Source organism: Pteropus vampyrus, unplaced genomic scaffold (genome assembly GCF_000151845.1).
Source record: "Pteropus vampyrus isolate Shadow unplaced genomic scaffold, Pvam_2.0 Scaffold136, whole genome shotgun sequence".
NCBI lineage: Eukaryota > Metazoa > Chordata > Mammalia > Chiroptera > Pteropodidae > Pteropus > Pteropus vampyrus.
The window spans coordinates 2,707,796-2,733,301 of NW_011888917.1; the positions used below are offsets into that span (position 1 = coordinate 2,707,796).

The 25,506-nt window shown below is 34.0% G+C and overlaps 1 protein-coding gene across 18 annotated transcripts in view; it reads left to right on the forward strand.

The window, feature by feature from the left end:
* PTPRD (protein tyrosine phosphatase, receptor type D) overlaps positions 1 to 25,506 on the forward strand; it is a 396,821-nt gene that overhangs the window by 193,303 nt on the left and 178,012 nt on the right. For all 18 annotated transcript variants that reach the window (XM_023535084.1, XM_023535086.1, XM_023535085.1 and 15 more), the window contains exons 4-8: positions 4,377 to 4,565; positions 8,127 to 8,237; positions 11,631 to 11,900; positions 14,516 to 15,097; positions 24,067 to 24,200. In XM_023535084.1, the coding sequence (XP_023390852.1) occupies positions 4,377 to 4,565; positions 8,127 to 8,237; positions 11,631 to 11,900; positions 14,516 to 15,097; positions 24,067 to 24,200 (1,286 nt within the window). The remainder of the gene's footprint in view (positions 1 to 4,376; positions 4,566 to 8,126; positions 8,238 to 11,630; positions 11,901 to 14,515; positions 15,098 to 24,066; positions 24,201 to 25,506) is intronic.

Below are 25,506 nucleotides of genomic sequence, written 5' to 3' on the forward strand. Positions count from 1 at the left end.
TGGATGAAAAATGATAGTTTAACTGAGCAAATTATGCAAAAGCTATTACTTGATTATTCACAGGTATCTAAAACATGACTCCTTACAAAACAATGTCAGACTATTTCCGCAACTGTTCCTTTCAAGCCCTTGGTAGATCAGGGGTTATTAACAGAAGTTCTACAGCAATGGGAAGTTAACTCTGGAAAATGCTGATGTTCATTTTTCTCTTTCCTTAATGGAACTGTAAATTTCATATCGACATATTTCATTAAGACACCAAACAGATTTAAAGAATGTGCTATATTTCCAGGTCTATTATAGCTGTCATTACAAACAAAATATGTATGACTTCTACGATTCACTAAGCACAAGTATGTAGTAATATGCCCTTTAATAGCCTCTCAAAATGACAGATCAAATGGCTTTGTGAAGGTCAAGTCTGATTTAAATTGTTGATGAATTAATAGCTAATTCTGCATGATTGAATATTAATATGGAACAGTGATAAGTACGGCACTTTAAAGCTTAATGAGTACATTAATGAACAGGACAAAATGTTTTTCTTTTCACCTCATGTACAAGTTTAAAGCTACTAACATATTGACAATTTGTTAATTTTTGGTAGCTGCTTTTTCCTGTAAAAGTTTACATGGCTAAGGTATAAAGGGTATTGATTTTTTTTTTCCCAAGTTCCTGGTACCAAACATTTGACGAGCCGTCAAAATTGTTGTTATCAAATAGCCTAGGCAGTGTTATATAAATCACTAATAAATGTAGAGGGTGAAAAAAAAAAAAGCAATTAACATCTTCTAAACTACGCCCACTGAGATAAGCATTCCAATTAGAAATTTCATTATTTCTGCAGTTTGTTTTATGTTGAATACTGAGTTTTATTGCCAAATACCTGACAGTCAAATTGGAAACAAGCCACAACTGTCAACGTGTAACAGCTCTGGCTATTTGAATCTGTTACAAGTGTGATGTTTCTCATGAAAATTTAATGAAGAAAGTGCATTCAAAAAGGTTCTGTGCAAAAGGGGATGGATAGAATTTAATTACCCTTATTAAAAATAAGAAAGCGGTGCTCTTTACATTCTCTGTCCGATTAGTATGCAAGAAAGATTATCTTTGTTGTGCACTTGTGTATATGAAAAGAGACTCTGGAGTGTTCTTTATGAGCCAAGAAGAAAAAGAAAGGGCATGCAAATGCATTAGCCTGCTTTCTATAGGGCACAAGTCAATTTTGTGAGCTCTCCCCAAGGTGAGGACTTCATTTCTTATAAATGGTTATTAATTCTAAATTTTTTTGCCGAGAGTCTTTAGTACTCAGCTTACTTAAGTCTTTGACACTTGCCACTCACTGATGGGCACAGAATATTGGCTTGGTCCTTCAGAGAGATGAAGTGGCAGAAGAAAAGTAACGACTAGTAGAGCAATGTTAATGCATGCTAATGTAGCTAGTAGTTAACCACCAAGGGGAGCTAAGAGGCCCTGGGAAATACTGAAGCAGCTTGGGAATCCCAAGGTGATTTCTTATCAACCTGTTTGTTGCCTTAAATATGGAAAATAACAACAAAATCCAAGAGCTTCCTCAGAAATTCATTTCTAGGTGACTAAGGTGGTATAGTTGACTTTGGAACACTTGAAGCAAATTATTTTTATTCTTTGAAGCATTTTGTGTCAATAGCTGCCAAGTGAGATGTTCACTAATATAATGCATGTGGAACAGCGCTATTAATCTTTTGCTTTCTTTTTTTTTAATAACTATATGCTATAAATGTAAATACATTGACAAAACCATTAAAGCCATAAATAACAGCTTGATGAAATAAATGGAATAGATGATTAAAATTATCATAGCCTAATTTGCAAAATATTCTTTATTCGATTTGTAACTTTAACATTCCCTTGGAGCCCTGAAAATCATCTTGATATGCCATTCTTAACCACCCTTTCTGACATTTGTCCACCACAGACCTCTGCTTGGCTGACAATGTGTAAACATTGATATAAATAGAATAGATTACTCCTTCTTGAAAAGAGTCCAGTCTTTCAACTTAAGTAAAATGTAGCTCTTTGAAGTTAATTTTATAATATTTTTTTTTTTTTTTTAGTCTCTGGACTTAACTATCTGATGGGACAGTAAAATATTCTCTAAGGAATCCAGTTTCAACCCAACTTGCTTTGGCTACTTCTTTTGGTCTTTTGTAAATATCTCTTTGGGAGAGCCAGTCTATACTTTTCCCTATTATACCTTCAATTTTCTCTTACAATAACCTGGACTTGTTATTCAGGACACTTTATTTTACTTGAGAGCTTTTTTCTGTGGTAGTATTTTAATATTCTTTCACTATTCACATTCAAAATCTCTCTAGTCCTTAACTATTCCACTGATCAACTGTATACCAGAAGTACTTCCTACTATGTGTAGTAGAAAAACTTCCTTGAATCACTGGGATATATTCATACTTAGACTTGGAACACTAGAGGTTCTCTTATAATCTAGGAATCCAGACTAGCTTGACAGATACAAATGAGACATGGAAGAACTCATGATATAGAAGGATGAAGTGATGATAATTAAAAAGTACAAGACAGATTTAGGTACTCGCTGCTATAGTAGCTCTGAGGAGGAAAAAAAAAATTAAATTTGAGAGAGTTTCAAAAAGCTTTATAAAGGAGGTAATTTTGGCTGTGTGGCTTTCTAGAGACAGCGCTCAATGAACAGGATTTGTCTGGAGAATGGTGAGAATTTCAATATGAGCAGAAAAAAAAAATTCTGTGAGGGAAGTCATCCATCAAAGGCTGGGGAAAAAAAAAAAAAGGGACTTGATTTAAAAGAACTTTGCTAGCCAGATTTAGGAGATTGAGTTTATCCCAAAACTATAGGGGGGATACAGTGATGAATACCTAGATTTGACTGAACACAGTGGAGGCATCAAATGGAGCCTTTTTGTCTAAAAATTATAACTGATTTAGACTTCAGCAAGACTCACAGGATCATACAGAAATTGTAGAAGGCATCCAAGGAAAAGCTCTATGCCATATCTGATGATTTCTAATGTTTTGCTTACCAGTGTTTTTGCTTTTGAATCATTTTGGAATTGCTGGCTCATGAAAATTCATCAGAAGTCATTAGAGAATATTGATTAAATTAACACCAGCCCCCTCCCAAGGAGAAGTCAAAGTGTTTCTATAATGGCCTTCAAACAAACAGCCAAGTTGTAATTTAGATAATTATCAATCATATAACTAAACTTTCTTCAATGTTTTAATAGAGTATACTTTTCTAATGCCAGCTGAAAGAGCTGGCAATGTAGCTTAGCAATGTGGGTCCTGCTTGGGGATTTCAGAGGATTGTTTTCCCAAGATCTGAGGCTTAGGACAATCTTGATGTGGGATAGGGAGAAGTGAACTTTGGATGAGTTAAAGATTCAAAATTTAGAAACTTTAACTTTTTAATGACCCAAAATGGTGCAAAATTTTGGAATGGGGGATAGTATTTTCATACCCTAAGAAATGTATGCTTTTGTGTTGCTTTTTTCAGTTGATTTTGTTCTTTCAAAAGGGAAACTCAAACAATTTTCTTACCAATTGAAGCTCCCTACAAAGGAATTTATTAAAGTTGAACATCATGCTTATGTGAAAAAAAAATTATTTAAAAATTACAAAAAACAGAGGCTTGGGGGGCGGCGGAGATGGAAGCTAGATGGGATAAAAAGAGTCAAATATGTGGTAATGGAAAGAAAGCTAACTATGGGAAGTGAACACACAATGTAAATATATATATATTATATATATATATAATATATATATATGCCTTACTGTTAAAATGTACAGCTGAAACTTATCGGATTTCTTTAACCAAGGTCACCATAAAAAAATTTAATTTTAAAAATTTACCAAAAAAAAAAAAAAAACCAAACCAGATTTGAATACAGTGAGATTAGTCCAGCTAGCTCTGCTTGATCCCAGGGTTTTCCCTCATGAAAAGTTTTCTGCCTATTCTTGTGACGTTCCCATGTTTCCAGCCAATTTGGCTCACTCTTCAAGGCCCATTTCCGATGTTCCTCTTGGTGCTCACTGACCTCCTCAGGCAGACATTCTGCAATTACTTCTCCCTCTGTGCTCCTAGAGGTGCCTCCTTTCATGATGGGTTTTATCACATGGGTCTGAGTTCTTTGATAGGCTGTTGGCCACTTACTTAGACTGCGTACTCTTCTGACCAGGAACATTGTGCCGTATCCTAATCTAGTGGTGCCATACTGCCTGGTTTGTGTTTGCTTCTTGACCAATGCTGAATACGATGAGGGGCAGGAGTAATTGACAATACCTCTTTAGCCTCGGGCATCTGACTTATTAACATCATGTATGTATCACATCTTGTCTTGCAGAGGATCAAATTCCCAGGGGCTTCCCTACCATTGACATGGGTCCACAGTTGAAGGTGGTTGAGCGTACACGCACTGCCACCATGCTTTGTGCAGCCAGCGGGAATCCAGATCCAGAAATCACTTGGTTTAAAGATTTCTTACCTGTCGACACAAGCAACAACAATGGCCGTATTAAGCAGCTGCGCTCAGGTGGGGTCTTGTCACTGTTTGCGCTGACTCCTCGGGAACTTTCCTTTTAGCTTTCTCTTTCTTTTTTTTTTAAATTTAATTTTATTTATTTTTTAATTTTTAGGTATTGGTTTTTCTCCCTCTTCTCTTTCTCTGTTATTTAATGTGTTGTCCATGTTTGTGATGTCATAGCCCGTTTCAGAGTCTTTCTTCTCTCTGTGTGTTGCAGCTTCTGTTTAATCCACATTGCTCACTGCTGTGACTGTATTTTCGATGATTTTTTTTTAATTTACTGCTTTTCCGCAGTATTTAATGGATCCATTTTCTTTATTTCTTTCTCTGTTTTCGTTTGAAACAAACTTATTTCAACATTGGACTTCATTCAGAACTTGCAAGGAGTTCCAATGGTTATATCCATTAAAAACTAAAATGTTCATATGAAACACTAAAATGATTCAATTTTATTAAAGTGTTTTCTCTGCCGTTTCTACATTTGAACTCATCCAAGTACCAAAGTCTAGTAAGTTTTGTCACATCTGCTTTCTTTTCACTGATACATAAAACACAGAAATGCTATCTCATGAGTAACCAGATGTATTTTTTTTAAGTCTTTTACAAAGTACCAACGAAAGGAGGGGATATTTATTGATATTCTTTTTATGTTATTGCGAGTGAGCATTTTCTACACATTAGCCACAGTAGTGTGCGCCCACACTGAAAATTTTTGAACTCTCCAGTGACTGGATCTACAGAAGTCTGCTTTTGGTGTAGACTCCAGCTTTTGCTGTTTTCTCTCTCTCTCTCCCCGCACTGCCCTTTTCTCCCTCTCCCATCCCCATCTAAGGTTTATTCTTTTGCTCTCTTTAGATTAAAATTAGAGATAATTCTAAATTTCTTAAGTTTTAGAGCCTGTCCCTAGTTAATTCACAGGGACATTTACTAATAAGCTGTTTACTTTAACATTGGTAGTAATATTGATATAGAATTCTAAGTTGTTTAACTGACTGTCTTCCCAGAATTCTCAGCTTTTGACCTGTCCTGTGATGTTAAAGCGTCTTGTTAACTGCCTCTTTTGCTTGTTGTCAGCAGAATTGTGTAGATTAGCATTCTGTTATTGTAAATAAAGAATTAATTATTCACATGTAACATAGATGATTTAGTATATAAAGCTTTAACTCTGAAAAATTTGTACCAAATAATAAGGAATATAATAATATTTTTATGCTGTCTTTCTTCTCTCCGTATTTAAATCTCCAGAATCTATTGGTAAGTGCTTAGTTCTGAAGCGCACTTCACCCCCCACTAATTTCCATATTCAGACTATTACTATTACTATATTATTAATAAAATGCATGGCATGCATTTTACTAACTGTCAGTGTAGACACCAGATCTCTGTAGTGGCGCGCACACGCACACATCCACAGAACTATTATCGTAAGAACACTGTATAAAAAATAAAATAGTACACAAGTTATATCACCCAAATGTAATATAGTAAGTAGCATAAGATATCTAGTCAACCATGTTTGTTTTTAGTTAGTCTTTAGTATTTCCTATAACAGTATATATATATATGCATATCTATATATATACTTAAATAGAATAGCCCAGTATTTTTCTAAATTGTCTTTTAAAAATATTTATTAGTCCTTTTTTTTTTTTTTTTTTTTTAGAATATGAGGCATATACAATATAATTCTAACCCCATATGACCCCAGACCTAAGAACTCAGTTGCTTCTCTGAGAAAGGCAATGCTGCCTATTGTGGTCTTTGCCCTCTGTGGTATAATGCAACTTGCTTTTATGATCTAATAATACTATCTAATATATTCCTGTTTTACCAGTATAGTAATTCAAGTTTCTTTTAAGACCTTATTTAATTCTGTAAATCTAATTTAATTCTTCTCCCCAGCCCTAGCCTCCTTCTTCTCGTACTAATGCTTCTTCTTTCTAATCTTATTTGCATTCATATTATCCACCCAGGTGGTACACCAATAAGAGGTAAGAGTGCTGAACTAACGTTCACAGAATGATCTTACTCATTCTTTCTGTCCTTTCATCATTCTCATCTTTGTCCTGTTTTCAGAATCATTCCAATAATGTCCATCAACTGTTTTTTTTCTTTGTACTGTTTGGTTATGATCGGTGACTCTCATATTGTGACTTTTCCTTTCTTTTTCCTTTTTCTCTTTGTTTTGTTCATTTCTTTCTTTATGAAAATGATTATTTAAGTTGTGATATGCTTCAAAGAAAGCATATCCAGGTCTCTGGACCACAGACCAGTCACAGCGTACCATCTGTCCCTCTTTTTTTCCTTTTCTTCTTCTTCCTTTTTCCTTTTTTTTCTTTTTTTTTCTTCTTTTTCCTTGTCCAACTGGAGAAAAAAAGATCATTTTTTTCTTCCTTAGCTGTTCTTGTTCTGGACCAAAGCCAAGATGGTCTGGAGAACAGTGGCAGACATGCAGAAGACAGCCTGGAACATCTGCTTTTTGTCTTTATCTTTCAAAAGGTTTTTGCTTTTGTTCTTCAATTCTTTTTTCTCTTAATGTCTTAAAAGTCAAAGAATGACTCCCCTTTCCACCTGATCACACTCGCCTACAACCTGACAGCAATGCTTTTTTCCCCCCACTTCTTTTTTTCTTGGATTACTCGCCTCTGGATTTTTGGATCTTCTGTCTTTCAGGCTATGGAAACAAAAGGTGCTCAGTATTCTTGGTGGTATGTGATATTGCTGGTTTTTTATACTTTGACTCAATGTTCATTTCTTTTATAATTCTTTTGTATTTTTCTTGGGGTTTTGTGACACCACACTGCTAATCCCACTGGTGGATTTTGATGGGTGTCTTAGGGGATCCGTCTCGAGGTCCTCAAGCAGTGGTTGGTTGGCTCTTCCTTGCTGGCATAGGCCGTGCTTTTTAACTTTTTCAAAACCTTCTAATTCAACTACTCTTTGTTTTTCAGCAGACGTAATTAATGATTGTAAGTCGTGGCAAACTGTCTTTCTTTTCTTAAAAATCTGCATGTCTTAAGGGAGTTTTGTTTCTTTAAGTAACATTTTCGTAATTTATAATGACTAATTTTAATTTTTTGCTTTGTGCAGCCTTTTTGTACTCGCTGCGTATTTTTGCCTTTCTTCAGCGGAAGACTTTCTTGAAAACCCGGCCTGGTTTTTTTTGAGCGTACCTATCTTTTGCGCCACTTTTGATACCAAAATGAAACAAAACAAAACCAAAAATTAATCTTTTGTTTTATTTAAAAGCCATACTTCCTTGAAGCAGTCTCACCCATCTTCATTTTATTAGTCTAGGAAATAAGAGTGTTAATTATGACTAGAATTCTTGCTTGGGGAAAGAGATATTGTTTGTTTCCTTATGCTAGCATTGATGATGTTACAAAAATAATCTCTATATGTTTTTCTCATCGCATCATTTTCTGTCTGTGCACCTTAGCAAGAGATTGAATCGACGTTGAGTGGACCTTCGCTTTGCAGGGCTTTTCATATTGTTAAGAGGTTTAGTTTTCTGAACTGAGAAAGCCTTCTCTGACCATCTCTTTGGCAATATATTTTATATCCATACAGGCGCCCTTCAGATCGAACAGAGTGAAGAATCTGACCAAGGAAAATATGAGTGTGTTGCCACCAACAGCGCGGGCACTCGCTATTCTGCCCCTGCCAATTTATATGTCAGAGGTAGGAGTGACATAACCCCGGCATCGTTTCTTCATTCAGGCTCAGGGGGAGTTGAGATACCCACAGGATCTGTGTTGTGATATCAGTATTTAACAAGCTGATTTACTAATAGTTACAGTAGCTGAAGCATTTTAGTGACTAGAGATTAAAATTTTTAAATAGGTTGTTTAAAAAATTTCAAAATCATTAACCAGTTTTGAATAAAATCTATCCTGAGGCTTGAAATTTGTAAGTATATTTGCATTTTTACATTTTGATTTCTGTTTTTACTACATTGATTGATCTGTGCTTTGCATTTGTTTGAGGTTTTCTTCTCTTCTTTCTTTTTTCTGTTGCTGTTTCTCTTCTGTTTCCTTTTCAAACCCTGAGTTAATTGCTTGGTGTGCTACTAATCAGTTCTCTGTGCAACTCCAAGCATAAAGGTGTTTATGTCTTCAGGACCTCTACTGTGGTGCTGTAACAATAAAACTGCTAATTAAAAAAAAAAAAAAAAAAAGGTGCTACATGCAAATAACACAATTATATTTTCTTCTTTATACTTTATTTATAAACACAGACTTATGCATGTGCATATGTCTATGCATATATATACACACACATACACACATTGTTTTAAAAATTTGACTTTCTGAAAAAGTTTATTCTTTTGATTACCATGGAATGCTGCTTATATTTTTTAAAAAAAATATTAGTTGCCCTTGGGACAAGAATGAATGAGGATATATTCATATTTTCTTGTAAGTAATAGAAATGATTAAATTTTGAGCTTATGAATGGCTGTGCCTTTCATTTCAACTAGAAAGAAGTGTTTCTTTTTCCCTGGAGTTGTCAAAGCTGGTTCCTGTAGTTTTTTTGTCCAGTGAAAATGCTCTTATTTAAGGTCTACATGTCTATGAATAACCACAAAAGGTGTGGGTGGGGGTGGGAATAGATAAAAGACTGAGAGGGCTTTAAGTTGCAGTAGGATGGGTTCCCTTAGGAAAATATCTAGCTTGATTTTGAAATTTTTGTTTGAGATAATTTTGTTTCTGTGGGGATGTTTTTCTCTCTTGTTTCTCTGGAGTCTGGGGTGGGAGAATATGAAGAAAATTATTTCTTCTCCAAATTCTTTGACAGCCCCTTGATCCTTTTTCTCACAATGGTGACTTCCTTTGCTGCATGAGGCATGCGTACCTTCTTTAATGGAAAAATTTCAAAATGATGCTAGTTATTGTTTCTAATACCATGTTAGTCCATGAAGTATTGCTAACCTTTCAGCTGAGGTAGGAAGGATTAACTAGAGCAAATAAAAATGTTCAAGTAGCAGTTGAAAGCCTTGATATGGCCTTTTTACTCTCTCTGTGTTTCCCTTGTTTTTCTCCTTTCCTCATTTCATTGTGTTCTGCATCAAACCCCCTACATCCCTCAGAGCTGCGAGAAGGTTGGTGTGTTTTTTACTTTTTACCCACCTTACAAAACTATTAATTAAACCAATAACAAAGAATACAAATGAAATGAATGTAGCTGCATTGTGGTCTTCTTTTGGTTAATGGTATGTTTTAGCAGAGAATGCCCTGGCTATGGCTTCCGATGCTTGCTGGTGGTATCTAACTGTGATGCATGATGGGAGAGAATGTACCTGGGTGCATGGTAACTGGTAACACTTAACTCTCTCAGGTCCGGTGAATTTGGTCAGTGTTCCTGCTTTCCTTCCTGCTCCACTCTTCCCACCCCCTGTCCCACCTTTAATTTCTGTCTTTTACAAGGATGCCTGCTGCCCATAGAATGAATCTTTGTAGCTGTTCCCCTAATCCCAAGCATGAAGACTAAACTCTCCTCCATTTTTCTTGATATGTTCTTTGACACCTCAAAGTCTACAGTGGCTCCTGCTTGCTTTGTGTAACCTGTGAATTGGCTGCAGGAGGCATGCTTAGCTCTCTCGTTACTTCTCCTATGCCTGTCACTCACCCATGAGGCCATTGCAGCGAGCCCTCTTGAATCAACGGAGGTTTATCTCAACCTTAAGTGCAGCCAAAAAGTTAATGACAGAATTATTTACTTATTATCTTCTTGGGGTTATGAGGTTGTTTGTTTATTATTTATAATTTAAAAAATCACTTCTTTATTTGTTTTTAAGCTATACTCCTAATGATTATCTCTTGATCTAAAATACTCAAGGTGTGAGGTTTTGCCAATAAAAGCCCAAGATGAAACCTATATATCTCTTACTCTCTCCTTGTACCATGTCCGAGACACATGTACTTAAACACACATAAACGTGCAGATTATCTGAAGCAGGAACACTGAACTGTAGTTGCTTGGTAATTCTTTCTGTGTCATGTTGCTTTAATATGACCTCTTCTTTTAATGTCATGTCCCACTGTATGTTTTAGACACAGTGTCCCTCAATTTGAATGTAGGCATAACAAGCCTTTTACTAGATTTCGTTGTCATCATCTATGTTGTTTTACCTTGGCTATGAACTGAATGGAATCCTGAATGTGAAATACCCAGATCCCTTTCTAAATTTACAGTCCTTACCTATTACAACCTTATGAATCTAATATCTTTTTACTTTCAACCCTGTCATCCCCTAAATTCCTATCTCAATCCTTTTACTTTACTTCCTCCCTTTGTCTTTAGTCCTATTACCTTGTTATTTCTTCTGTCATTGTCGTCATGAATTCCAGCCTTTCTCCCATTGTCCTAAGCACGGGCCTTGAGACTTCATCTTGTGCATGCCTTGCATGACCCAATCCGGTATCTCTACTGGCGTTGGCTTTGTTTCTTCTTCTGTGATCGTAAATCGATATGTATATATATATTTCTATGTTTGTTCCAGTTTTAGTGTGAGGTCTGGAGGCTGCATCTACTCTGAGTCTGAAAGCAAATAAAATGTACTTTCAGTATATTCTAGATGATGTTTTCCAGGGCTGGGATGTGACAGTGTGGTCCCACACATACATTCACAGCAACTGGAAGTGCACAGCACAGGTGTTGGCTTTGATACCCAATTTAAACCTGCTGGTGACCTTCCAGCCCCCTTTTCCGCATATACATGGATGCATAGAATTATTTTATATGCATGTATGTATATGTTTTTGTGTTTATCTTATGCATGATGTTTGTGTATTGTTAATCTGTAGATAGTTTCTTTGTGGGGCCCTTGTAGGTCTGAATCAACTTTTGTATAAATGTGTCTAAGATATCAGTGACTAAATAATTATATTTGTGTGTATGCACATACCATACTTGTACGGTTTGTATTATCCACAGTTTTTCTTTGTTCTGTTTTTGACAGTCCACAATATGTTCAATTGTTTAATCGTGTCTGTACAGTGCATGTCATGTGTTCAAAGAGCCATTTTTTCTTGCCTTGTATATTTTATCATCTTCCCTTGTGTTTTGTTCCAGTTCGCCGTGTCCCACCAAGATTCTCTATCCCACCCACTAATCATGAAATCATGCCAGGTGGAAGCGTTAATATCACCTGTGTGGCCGTGGGGTCACCAATGCCTTATGTGAAGTGGATGTTGGGGGCAGAAGATCTGACACCTGAAGATGATATGCCAATAGGAAGAAATGTCCTAGAATTGAATGATGTAAGACAGTCAGCAAATTACACTTGTGTTGCTATGTCAACACTGGGTGTCATTGAAGCAATAGCACAGATCACTGTCAAAGGTATGCTCAGTGGTTCATGCTTTGAAGGTCTGGCTACACTCAAGTTACCTGACTAATGCCTCTACAAAATCTATCTTTGGAATTTGAAAATGAATCAGTGTTTCAGATGTCACAGTGTAATCATACCTGTGGTATCATGTAAGATACACGTATCTATTGTAAGCAGTTTCTCTTTTAAAAGTATTGGCAGCCTAAGTAGCAATAATCATCAAAATGTTTAAAAACAGACTGGGCCCAGGCACTAACCAGCCCGAATGAAGAATGCTGGACACAATCAACCATTATGGAAGAACTGATATATACCAGTTTCATATTAATATAGAACCTCGATAAGAGCCACATGATAGAAGAATACAAATAAGTGTAAAAAGACAAAGGGGAAAAAAAGAATTGCAATTAACATGGTCAAATAATAGATGCTTTAAAAAGTTTTAATGGACCCTACCATTGAATATCAAAATGCAAGAGGATTTATATTGTTTTAGCTTTATGTTTTACCTTGCAATGAGGAAGTGCTCAAGAAATATTTTGTGCTTGAAATAAGAGAACTAAACATAATCACAGTACTATATTCCATGGATATATTTGAATCAAAGAAAAAGTAAGAATGTGAGGATACCAATTGTTTTTACCCAATGTTTATAGAATTCTAGAACATTTGCAAAATGGATCAGACTGAGGGTAACTTGAGGTTTCTGCAAATATCTGGAAGTACTGCAAAATGAACACAAATTAACTTCCCTTTCTAGGAAGTTTGATCCTAAGAAATGTAACACACATGTTACATTCTATATCTCTAACAAAGCAAATATATCAAATATATACTATATAAAACCAATAATGTGACATAAGAACAAAGGTACACACCATTGTCAACATTTAGTCATTTAAAATAGTAACATATTGTATATTCTTAACTATATTAATCATATTTATACTTATCTATACATTACAGATACTGTACAGTAAATGTGACATAGCAAAACTAATAAGATCTGTTAACTATCAGTAAACACACCTCTAATTAGAAATATTTTTACTTTAAAAATTCAGAAAGACATCTAGGGAAATTTTGGATCACCTACTTTCTTGAAAAATGTCAGGCCAGAATATTTAAACAAATGTCTTTTTATTATTTTCAGTAAAGTCCTTTGGTCAAATATTATTGTTCTATAGTTCTTAGAGTGATATGCAAATAGCCTTTCTCATAATAACCATTTCAGCTTTAAATATTTGAAGGTTGACTGAAGACCTTCAAAAATTCAAAGTCACGAGTCACAGTAAACTAATATCTTATTCTATTTCTTATCTTTATTTTCCTGACTATTGCTGTTTCCCTGCCCGCTCCACCTCAAAAATAAGTAAATAAAACATAAGAGTGGATCTTGAAGGCAAAAAGTGAATCAAAACAAATAGAGCGACTTGAAAAGAGTAAGAAAAATGGAAATCGACTCATTCAATCATTTAGCAATCCTTGAGAAAAACCTACTCAGTGCTAGCAGTGTTCTAGGTTATTGGGGACCCAACAGTAATCAAGTACAAGGTTGCTTCTCTTGAAAAGCTGCCATTCTAGGGAGTACTGTACTTTTTTCCTTTATATCGACAAGGAAAAAGGTACTAAAGAGTTGGTTTATATGAGGATTGCCTTCTGCCTTTTCTCCAAAAAGTCAGATGGATTCTCTCCTAATAACTCTTTCAGAATCATTGTCCTGGGTAAGGTATTTAAATGTGAGGTCACCAATGTAGATGGATTGTATTCTTAATTAGTAGCATTTTGAGTTGTGTTCTGCTAAAATGAAAAATAAATTGGATCTCTAAGGTGAATTGAATTGCAAATATTTATTATGTAGCTATTATCTCAAATATTACTGATGTCAAATATAGAATACATATTATGACAATAAAATACTTTAAAAGGGATTTGTGAATATGATTTAATTTAGTAGCTTTGGCATTTTTTGAATATAAAAGTTAGATTATAAGAAAATTATAGTAATGTTACCTATGTCTTACAACTGGAAAACAATATGGATATTATTCTTCGATAGCATTTTAATACCAATTCAATATATTCCAGATTTTTCCAACATTTATTGGTATTTAGTTATATAATTTATTTCTTGAAGCAAGGGTCTAATTGACCAAGCTAATAATAATAATAACAATAATAACAATAATAATAATAATAATAATAATTTCAACTAATGTTTTTTGAGGATGCCAGATATATTCTAAGGGCATTACTGGATTAGCTCATTAGTCTTTACGGTAAACTCATGAAATAGAGTTACCCAACTATATAATTCCAATAACACAGTTTTTTTTTTCCATTTTCAAAAGAAAAAACTAAAGCAAAGAGAGGTTAAGCAACACATCCAAGATCACATAGCTAATAAGTGGTAGATTTGGACACAAGCCCCAAAATACAGTGCGATGATGCCTTTCTGGTAACGGGATTTGTCACCTATGCTTGTCTTACTGTACTTTTCTGACCAATTAGAAAACTATTTCATGCTATAATATCATCCAGTCAAATATTTAGTAGGCACATAATTCCGTCTTCCCAATAGAGTTTATGATGGGTGGTGACTGTCTCTTTTTTTCCTCCCTGCAAGCCTTACCCAAACCTCCAGGAACTCCTGTAGTGACAGAGAGCACAGCCACAAGCATCACACTGACCTGGGACTCTGGGAACCCTGAGCCTGTCTCTTATTACATCATTCAGCATAAACCTAAAAATTCTGAGGAACCTTATAAAGAAATTGATGGAGTGGCAACCACACGCTACAGTGTTGCTGGACTTAGTCCCTACTCGGATTATGAATTCAGGGTTGTTGCTGTCAATAATATTGGACGGGGGCCTCCCAGTGAGCCTGTACTAACACAAACGTCAGAGCAAGCACCGTCCAGCGCCCCACGGGATGTCCAGGCGCGGATGTTGAGTTCAACCACCATTTTGGTACAATGGAAGGAACCCGAGGAGCCAAATGGGCAGATCCAAGGGTACAGAGTTTATTATACAATGGATCCCACTCAGCACGTCAACAACTGGATGAAACACAATGTAGCTGACAGCCAGATCACCACTATTGGCAACTTAGTGCCCCAGAAAACATATTCTGTCAAAGTCCTGGCTTTTACCTCAATTGGAGATGGTCCTCTTTCAAGTGATATACAAGTCATCACTCAGACAGGAGGTAAGTCTGGTTCTGGATGGGGAGTAGGAAAGGAGGAAGGAATTGGTGCTAACAGGTGGCAAGGACAAAAATGAAGAACAAAAATAATATAAATTTTTAATTTTTGAGACTTAGAGTTTCTAAGAGAAGGGTTAAGATAAAGGTATCTGGAAAGGAAACAGGCAGACTTACCTGAAGGACTAAATAATAGTTCGAAGTACAAGGATGCATTGAGCATCCTTTCTTTTAATTTCTACCCAAATGACTTGAACACTTTTCTGCATAGATGGATGAATGTGTCCTCCATGCAGCATTTTGAAAATAAAAGAACTCTGTCTCTGCTTTTTTATACTAGTGACTCTGATAGAATAGTCACTAAAATAATTTGTGAAAGATTTGATGGTTCAGCATAAAGTTAAAAATAAAACCATTTGTCAAAGGGCCTTGGATATTTAAATGGCTTATATTTGCCAGGAAGCTACTTCTTAAAAATAAATATTCTCTTAATGGCTTTTAGATTTTGTTTTCTTTGTATGGCCTTAGAGGTGAAGAAAGATAGTTACCAAGATCTAAGATAAAACTCTGGGGCTTGATTCACCCACTTTAGTGAGTATTAGACAGACGCCAAACTACTTTATGAAGAAAAACTTGGCCCTGCCAGTGGTTTTATTTTAATAAAGGGATATCAAAACTCTATGGTCTTTGATTCAAAGTGACCAATTTTGCCTGGGCTGGAAATATAACAGCAGCTTTCTTCTTGAACTTCTGAGAGCTGTTCGTTTGACATATTTTGTTGGTGCCTTTTAAACTTCCATTAATCTATGAGTGACCCATATCAATGGTTTGTTATGATAATTTACGTATTATTGGAGAAATGTATTACTGGAGATAGTATCTATAATCTATAGGTGTGTAACTCTTAGATAACCTTGGGGATGAATTAACACATTCTTAGGTGTCGTAACTAATAAACTTTTTTAATCACTGACTTGTTTTCATGTCATGGGCTTTATAAATCATATGACTATGTTTACCTATTTGCCCTGGCTGCTAAATCTCAGAACATATTTACAGCCTGCCTGGCTTTATTTTCATATCGTTCTTATTGGTTTGTTCATGGATTTATTTTTTTCTCTACTAGTATGAAAGATAAATATAAAAATATATTTTACCACGATTACCCTAAAAATCATCCATAAATTTTCCCGACTTGACTTTTACAGTTCTGTATTTATTTGCTATATTAACTTATAGGAAAATACTATAGATTAATTTTTCATAAGTTTCTCAACAGAAAATATAGAAATCTGTGAATCTTGTTCTTTGACTTGATTAAAAGTCATCAACTATTATAAGATTATTTTATATTACACTACTCGAGCAGCTCAATTACCATTAAAAGATACAAGAAAGTATATGAGAAGAATATATTCCTGTAATCCACTTTTAGTTTTTCTGATTTTTCAGCTATGATATTTTAAAAATCCCTGGTCTTGGAGTGACATAACCAGGGTTTGAATCCCAATCTACCATTTTTAGCTCTGCAACCTGGGACAAGTTACTTCTTCTCTGAACTTTAGTTTTCTCATCTGAAATAATAACCACCTTATAAAGATTAGAAATTCTATTTGCTTCCTAGGGCTACTGTAACAAATACATTTACTGGGTGGTTTAAACAACAAGTGTTTGTTGTCTCTCAATTCTAGAGGCTAGAAGTCCAAAATCAAGATGTCAGCAGAATTGGTTCCCTCTGAGAACTGTGAGGAAGGTTTCAAGACTTTATTCTAGCTTCTGGTGGTTTGTTGTCAATCTTGGCTGTTCCATGGCTTGTTAGAAGCATCATCTTGATCTCTGCATTCATTGTCACATGTCATTCTCCCTCTGTGCTTGTCTCTGTGTCCAAATATTCACTTTTTTAAAGGATACCAGTCAAAATGGATTAGGGCCCAACCTAGTGATGTCATTTTAACTAAATACGTCTACAGCAACCCTATTTCTACATCTTGAGGTTCTGGGGCTTAGGAATTTAACATAAATTTTTGTGGGACACACTTAAACCCATAGCAGGGCTATCGATTTTGTAAATGGACAGAAACATCTTATAACTTGATGATAACATATAATCATCATCATAATACTAACAGCTGAGATATGTTAGGCACTCTGCTATAAACTTCCATGTATTAATTCTTACTACCCAAATTAGGCAGATGTGAAATTATCCTACTTGCCAATGAGTAAACTGAGGATCATAGATAAAAATTTCAGGAACTTGCTTTGGGTCATGAGGTTAGTAAGTGGGAAAGCAGAATTTAAATCTCGGTACCCTAGATAACTTTTAAGCACCAATATCTTTCAAAATAATAATTTTCTAATGTGCTAGTGCTAGTTTTAGTGACTACTAGGTCATTGTGCGCTCTAGGTGCTCGATAAACAAATAGAGACAGGAAACACAGTATGTCATTAATTCATATCTTTAATAATGACATAGAATTTACTTCTGAAATATTTGAAGTGGCTATTAGAGCATCCCAGTACAAAAGTATATTAAGCCACTTAAATATGAAAAAATAAGTTTATCTGAAAGAACTAGAATAAATACCTTTTTTTCATAGAAAGTTATTATACTCAATCACTAAATTTGGTTTTCTAACCACAGATTTAAACATAGAAATCTTTCATGTTTCATTACTTTCTTTTTTGATGACAGTAGGATTTAGGCTATCTTAGAAACCAAATAGTTCCTGGAACTAAATTCAGCCCAAACCTAAGAATTCTTGAGAATTATGAGAATCCTGTATTTAGAACATGGAATAATAGACAGTAATGCCTTTGGTCACAGTTTATTGAAAGATACAGAACTGATGTTAAATAGGCCATATTTTGATTTTCTATCTTACCAGTGGGCATAATGTAACATAAATCATAACTCAATGAAAGTAGTATTATAACAGGGGCAAATGAGTTAATGTGATCCAAGGACTCTGAACTTAGAAAAATCTAGGCGAATGGGTCACAGATGCATTAGAATAGTTGTTTCCAATCTCCATTAGACTTTAAGATATTTCCAAGAATCTTCCATAATAGTTGTACTTTTAATACCCATTGATTGAGAAGATATGTGACTTTTAATACCCAATGATTGAGAAGATATATGATGACATAATGACTTGCGCCTGCCAAGATCAATAGGCTAAGAAAACCTTCCAAAATAGCACAAATGATTTGATCTGTTCTCTAGGCTTAATTAACAAAGGCCATTTGATGTTAGTGGACAACTGCCAAATACAATGATGTTCGTTCTGATATAATTAATGCTGAGCTGCTCCTTTTTCTTGTTGCTGACTTGCTAATTCTTAGGATCATTGCTAGGCAAAGACATAAACCATTATAAAATATTCTTTTTAAGAGGTTATATAAAATTTAAGGACATGATTACTTTCACTGCAATTTTATCTTTTCTCAACCTATGAAAATTTACTAATCAATAATGTGTAAGAATTTCTCAAGCGTATTTTAATTTCATATACACAGAAAGGTAAAATTTTGTCTTTTACATTGGAAATGTGTTCATTTTATTTTATTGTATTTAATTCCTTGACACTGATATCTCAATTTTTGCTTAAAATAAGACTCTGAAGGAACAGTATTTAGTAACAGTGATTTTAAAAGGGAAATTATCACATTTGATCTTATTTAAGATTGCTGTCACCCATAATAATATAAATGGAGGATTCATGTAAATTGATATATTTCTGATAATATAGAAAATCAAAATATTCATTTTATTGTCAATAATATTTCCCCTTAAATACAAATGTGAAGATATTAAATAAACTTTAAATAATTTTAAATGTGAAAAAATTTAAGATGATTATTTTCTAGAAATAAGGGTTAACCTTCCAAATTTTCCAAATTTTAACTTCTGGCATTCTAGTCACTTACAACTAGTTCACCTTGAAACTATGTGGAAGATATGGTAGTTTATAAGAGAAATATTAATATTGTTCTAGAAGAAGATCTCCACTATTAGCTAACACATTTGGAAAGGATATTTTCTTATATAGTTTTCTCATAGAGATAATTATAATGAAATCTTTGAGTAACTATACTTTATTTTAAGAAGTACAAATAAAACTGATAAATGAAATAAATTTTATCTTAAAAATAATACACTATAAAAAATGTCATTTGATGTTGATGGAAGCATTCTAAACCTGTTAAATCCTAATGTCTTATTTTCTGAACTTTAGAAAACATATCTGACCTCTAATTCTTCTATATACTTAATATATTCTTGGGAAAAATCTACTGATTTGTATTTGTGTATCTTAATAATATAAGTCTTTGGAAGAAAAGAATTATATATTTACTAAGTAAATACTAATGGGTAGTATCAACTTTAAACATTTTGAAGAAGGTAATTCTACAAATTCTGGCATTGCGAAATTATTATAATGTAAACCTATGACAGTTAGAAATATTGTGCTTTAGGTGTCCAGAACTTCATGAATCACTTCATTAGTGTAAGTCAACAGGCCTGTATCAGCAAACTAAAATAAGACTGACTCCCAATAACCAAAATTATGAGCCCAATTTAAATGCTTTCTCTAAATGGTTTTAGCAATGAGGAAGGAGCTCTGGATCTAAATTTAATAAAATTTAACATTTTCTTATTGATGTTTAATGACAGGTCAGAGTAAGATTTGTGCCTCTGCTTGTGTATTGGGTACCTATTTTGTCAATGATATATTTGTGGCACTTACAAATCAGATTCTTTGTTTTGAATTTTGTTTTGTTTTATTTCGTTTTACTTCCACTATAATTCTGGTTGTTACTTTTATTGTTGTTATTATCATTTATCAATAAGGTAGATATACACATTTAAAAATATGTACCTTATTAAAGTACTACACATTTTACCAATAATGGGTTTTCTAGTCTCTTCGGTAATATTTCATATTTATAAATGGCTAGATGAAATTTTTGTTTAGCCACTTAATATTTGCTACTCTTTTTCTTTTAAGAGATATTCCCTAAATTTTACTCAAATGTTGATCTCTTCGAATATCAACATTTTAGATGACATGCGTATTTTTCCTTTATTTCTAATTCATTCTCCTTTCTCTGTCTTTGAATTGCCTTAGATATTTATAGAGTATAATAGTGGTACTACTCAAATACTTTACATTTATCAATGGGATTATAATCTTATTTTAGGGAAATGATAATTCATATTTGTATATCCTTGTGAACATTAAATAAGTAAATCAAGAAAAATATACCATTAACACCACTTCACAGAATATAACCATTTCTTATGAGTAATTTAAAAAAATAGTTTGTATTTCTACTTTTATTTCCTCTTTTTACATTTACATTCTAAATTTGGTTTATGGTCAATATTATCATATTTCCATTTTTAAGGTATAATAATTGGATTTAAGATTCCAGATGGGTTCTTTCCATTTGCCCATGAATTACTCAGAATTTCAGATTTTTATCATGAAATTTATGTTCAGGTAATTGTTGAGGGAAATAATGCAACACGGAAAAATCTCTTAAATAAAAATAAAATAGACTTAAACGAACAAGAGGTAAGTGAATGCCAGTAACTTTGAAGTATAAAGACTCTAAGAGTATTAAAAAAATTATGTGTATGTGTGACGGGTGGGGAGAAAATGCAAATATAAATGTTAATAAACCTCTGTAGCCACAATGTTTGGTATAAAAATCCAGTTGACAGATGATGAAGTATTCCCTATGTCTCCAAGCACAGAAAATAAATATAACAATTTGGAGTCCCCTAAAGTGTTTTCTCAAATACATATATTATCATCATTAGACCTAATATGTTTGGGGAATGTAAAAATAAATCCATTAATTTCACTTCTCTCTTTTTTTTTAATTTTCCTTTGAAGCCTCAGCTTTATTGTAGTTGTTTCAACTATAACTAAATGACTTTGAGGAAGCAACATCTGTAGGTGAACTCTCAAATCCCAAGAAAGTCTGAGTAGTAGCACCTTAAAGCATTCATGAGCGAAGACCCTGATATGAAAAGATCTTTTAAAGCACTGGTCCATATGCTGGATTTCACCTGTAGATACATTTTGCCCCATTCAGTGTTTTTGAGTTAATTTCACTTAATTCAATTTCCAGTTGTTAAAAACTGAAAGATAGAAGATTCACTGTCAACTTCTGCTGAAAACTCAGAAACTTGGGCAAGACTTGGCCCATATTCCACAAGGCAGCAGTTTCCTGATGCTGAACCTTATCAGCTCCTTCGGGTGGGCCAGGCATTCTCCAGCCGATCCCAAGCCTCACATGGCTTCTACACTCATCTAAGCAATTTTCCTGACACCTATAGGCATTTATGTTACTAGAATCTAGTAACTTAAATTACCCTCCAAATTATTTCAAAAGAAAAGGATGGTGGAAGCAGAAGAAGAGAGCCCTTTAAACATTAGGTGCAGAGACCTACCATTAAGTCATCTGGCCACTACTTACTTTGTCCAAGAATATAATGGACAGTAAATCCTCTAAGACACTGGTATGCCTATCTGATTCATTATTTAGAAGAAGAAGTTCCTTAATAGAACCAAACAGAATTAGAGGATCAGGTGAAGTTTGTGTCACTAAACGAGGATGAAGCATTGAGACCTACCGGGAATTTGTTCAAGTAAAATTAAAAGCAAGAAAGTAAACAGTTTAAATAAGAAAAATTTAATTAAATTTCCAAGATGTTTTCAATCAATGTCACTTATTTTATTATTAGCGTTAGGCAAGGAGAAAACACGTAACAAGCTATTGTACTAAGGAGCCCTTCAATACTGTCTGTTTTTGATTCCTGACAATACTGTCCTCCAGTTTGATTTAAGTTCAGAGTTATCACAAGGATTTCTTCTTCCCCAGACTTGTGGAAGTTGGGGAAAAGGCAAAAAGGAATAAAACTAGAGAAAAAGAAGTGGCTGTACAGATATGTGTGTATGTATTTGTGGGTGTGTTTGAGGCTGAGAAACCCTCTCATCATCTTAGAATCCAATCATAATTTCTCCATCTGCCTGATTGTTCTTGACTTCCATTGTTGCTCCTTTCAGTATTTTTGGTGTTTCCCTTTTAGAAGTAATACATTTGCTATTTGCTTTGCTATTTGCCTGTTTATTTTTATTTCTCTCTGTTTCTCCTTCTCTTGCTCTTGATCTTTTTTTTATCTTCTTTTGTCTCCATCTTTCAATCTGAATGATTGTGTTAGGTCACCCACTGGGCAGGTACTTTAAAAAAAAAAATACCCTGTTCAGAACATATATTCCCAGAGGCATCAAATTAATGAGTATCTCAAGGCCTGTGATATAAAGAGAGAAGAGATGAATGCAATTAGAAATATGAAGCACTGACTATTGGTGGCCTTAAGCATCAGTCCTAACATGAATGTGCACATGCATAAGATACACACACACACACACACACACGCACACACACAGAGAAAGAGTCTGACTCACAGGTTATCAGAGCAGACAGTGGAATAAAATGATAATTAGGGATCTTAGAAACCAATCTGCTAGATCCCTCTAGACTTTAATCCCTTTTTAAACAACAAGCAGTTTTAAAATCATACTCCAGAGAGATGATTACAAAAGAGAAAGAAAGTAATACATTTTGGTTTTTTGAACTTATAAAAATGATGATTCAAGTACTTAAGAAATCGATGTCATATATCAGCTACCGGTTACATTAATTTATATGTTTTTCAATGTTTATGCTTATTTGCAGAAAGTACTTTAGATGATCTTTTTCCCTCTGGTGTGAAGTACATATCATTGTTCTTGTTTTTTTATTAAATACACACGGAATTCTCACATGAACTTTTGGGGATAGGAATATATGTTTAGTTATTAGACTTTGAAACATGCCACAATATCAAGGGTAATGATCAAATTCTTTAACAGCCAGCAAAGCTTGGGTACCAATCAGAGCAGACACTGTCCAAGAATAATGTGAAGTTTGCTGTGCTAGCAATGCTCTGAAGTCCATTAGCCTTGTGAATAATGGTTAGAGGACCTGATGGGAATTAGGTGTTAACCAAGGATTGGGGGTCAGTAAACTTATTGTAAAATAACATTCGAGTAAGGTGTTTTCAACTAGATAGATGTCTCATTTGTTACTACATCTCATATATAGCTCTTCCAAATTCTCTATTGCATGGGTAATATGACTAATATGAGAATTATGGAAGACCTTTGATAAATTACTATATTTCTGATAATAAGTGTATTCTATAAACTTTTTAATTTGTGTAGTAATTTAGCTCCCTCTCACTAGGGACAATATTAAGTTTATATTAGATCTAATGTATTAAGTCATTTCGGGGTTAGAAGTAATTATTTGTAAGTGATAGCTTTTTATCTCCTTTTTCACCTCTTTCTTAAAACATGGGTTGGTAATAAAAACTGCTAAGTGATTCTGGTTGCCTGTAGGTTCTATTAATGCAGTGAAGGTGGAATTTTATAAACCTAATTGGAAATAATTTTGAAAGTTATATACAGTGCTAGAGAGTAAGTTTCCACTCAGTTACAAAATAGCAATAACTTTTATAAATTTAGCCCTGATTATGATTTAGGCAATATTTATTGCAAGTGCATCATTTAAATCATTTCATTGATCACTTACAACAATATTATGAAGTAAATAATTTCATTACTCTTAAAATTGAATTCAGAGCCTGATATATTTTACATTTGCTAGTTCTGTATCTTGTATAAATATTATACCACCCAAGGACATGGACAGAATTCATAATATCATTCTTTTCCTTGAAGGAGGAAAATGGGCTTTATATATACAAATTAATTTGGACAATGTAAGAGACCTAGCTCTCCATTAAGCTGATACATGTAGACACGTTTTGAAAGGTTTAAACAGATGTACTAATGAAAGAACATATGAATATTTATGGTGATGGTAAACTCAATTCTTTGACTCCCTGTTTTTAGTACCAGGGCAGCCACTAAACTTCAAAGCAGAACCCGAGTCTGAAACAAGTATTTTGCTCTCTTGGACACCTCCACGGTCAGACACCATCGCCAACTATGAACTGGTCTACAAAGATGGGGAGCATGGAGAGGAGGTAGGACTGTGCTTCTCACCTTTGTAATTAATCACTACACTAAAGCACTGCTCTACTTTAGTGTACTTGCCCAACTTCTTTTGAAAGGCCAGATATTTCCAGAGGACCTTCATAGAAAGATTTATTTATCAAAAGAGAAACTTGACAAAAAAAAAATCATGATATTTGGAGACTTGTTTGGGGAGGGGAAAAAGAATAGCTATTGTTTCTATTGGAACTATTGTTTATTCTGATTTCCAAGTTACTTGTGGAAGTATCAGATTATAAAAGAATATACCCTATGAGACGTGGGGACCTCTTTTTTTTTCTTCTGCATTAAAGTACATTAATCACTGTAAACATATAACTAAGCTCCAAGACTTAGTTATATGTTTACAGTGACTTTGGATATATGAATTTGCCCAAACTGGTTTTAGAAAAAGATGCAGCATCACAAATGTTTATTTGTATACCAAAAATTATTTGATATGAATGTGAGTATATATAAAGTTTGAGTATATTGTGAAAATAAAATAACAGTAGATTATAGAAGGCTGGAAATTGTTGATAGTTACTGAAACGAGAAACAAAAATCAAAATATGTATATTATCAGGCACTGTTCTAAGGGTTTCACATATATTAACTCATTCAATCCTTACAACAGTGCTATGAGTCAGCCTCTATTAATCAGTTTCACGTAGAACAAAATGGAGACATAGAAAAAAGTTAAATAATTTGCCCAAAATCTCACACTACTGAATGGCAAAACTAGAATTTGAATCGAGGGAGTTTTCAGAATTTGTGTTCTTAACCATTAGGGTACACTGCCCATTGGGTACACTGAATAGATTATAGAAATCAGTATTAAGATTCATCTCACATTTCCAGAAAGGGAATATATGATTCTTTTGTTATTGTAAATTTCAATAGAGCATGTTTAGACAAAAATGCTACTGAAACTGTATGAAAATTCAGTCCACATAAGCCATTTTATTTTACCTCTTTGCATTCTTTATCTTAAAAAGACTTTCACAAAACTAAACAGCCCCTAAGATCTAACAAGGAACACCTTTTTAAAACATGAACATACTAAATGAACTATTATCAATTAAATTGTGGAACATCACTTTAAAAGCTATAATTAATATGTTACTGTAAACGTCTATTTTATTTCATTTGTTTGAATTGAGCAGAATCTCCAAAGACCAGCTTCTAAATGCAACGCTTTTAGATTTAGCTAATAAAGCCAATGTAAGTTAATAACTTAAAAAGTTATATAATTAAAATGCTGATATAACTTAAAATACTGATGTTACAATTAATGGT